This window comes from Penaeus monodon, chromosome 25 (genome assembly GCF_015228065.2).
Source record: "Penaeus monodon isolate SGIC_2016 chromosome 25, NSTDA_Pmon_1, whole genome shotgun sequence".
In the NCBI taxonomy this organism is placed as follows: domain Eukaryota; kingdom Metazoa; phylum Arthropoda; class Malacostraca; order Decapoda; family Penaeidae; genus Penaeus; species Penaeus monodon.
The window spans coordinates 21,746,335-21,746,989 of NC_051410.1; the positions used below are offsets into that span (position 1 = coordinate 21,746,335).

Genomic DNA, 655 nt, shown 5'->3' on the forward strand with positions numbered 1-655 from the left:
GGGGAAGGCGTGGGCCGATCACCTCATTCTTGATGTACTCCATAAGGGTACGAAGCTCCTCCTCGGGCGGCAACTCGACCTTGTTCAAGCGCTCTGCTCTGCGGAGGACGAGCATCGCGTCGTCGTAGCGGCCGCGCACGATCAGCCAGCGCGGCGACTCGTCGATGAACCTACGGCGCCAGTACATTTGTTATCCTGAGTAGGGGTGTTTGTAAGCGTTCTTATTTACATTACACAGAAACACAAGGAAAAGTTGGGAGGCATTCCTCAATCTCCTCCCGGACGCATGGCAATCTCACTGACCAGAGCGCCGGCAGGAAGAGTAGGGCAGGCAGAGAGAGCGTGAAGCTGAGCCAGCGCCAGTCCCGCAGGAGGTAGCCGTACCCTCCGAGGGCGATGTCGCAGAAGGCCCACGGAAGGAAGATGAGGATGCCGGTGGCTGCCCTGTGCTTGGGTTGGTTCACCTCCATGGCTTCGAGGGGGAAGTGGGGGGTTTCGTTAATTGGGTATTACTGCGACCAACCCGGGGGAGGTGAGGGCGGGCACTCAGAAATTAGTGCACAGATCCCGCGAAAACTACTGTTGCCGCAAGCTTAAAAGTGATTCTCACATGTGTCATAGAATTTGGAAACATGAAAATAGTTACATTTGCCTC

General features: G+C 56.0%; 1 protein-coding gene across 1 annotated transcript in view; it reads right to left on the reverse strand.

The window, feature by feature from the left end:
- Positions 1-655, reverse strand: part of LOC119589115 (organic cation transporter protein-like) — an 11,776-nt gene that overhangs the window by 4,684 nt on the left and 6,437 nt on the right. The window contains exons 2-3 of the mRNA XM_037937691.1: positions 304-473; positions 23-170 (exon numbers count right to left, since the gene is read on the reverse strand). Coding sequence (XP_037793619.1) covers positions 23-170; positions 304-473 — 318 coding nt within the window. The remainder of the gene's footprint in view (positions 1-22; positions 171-303; positions 474-655) is intronic.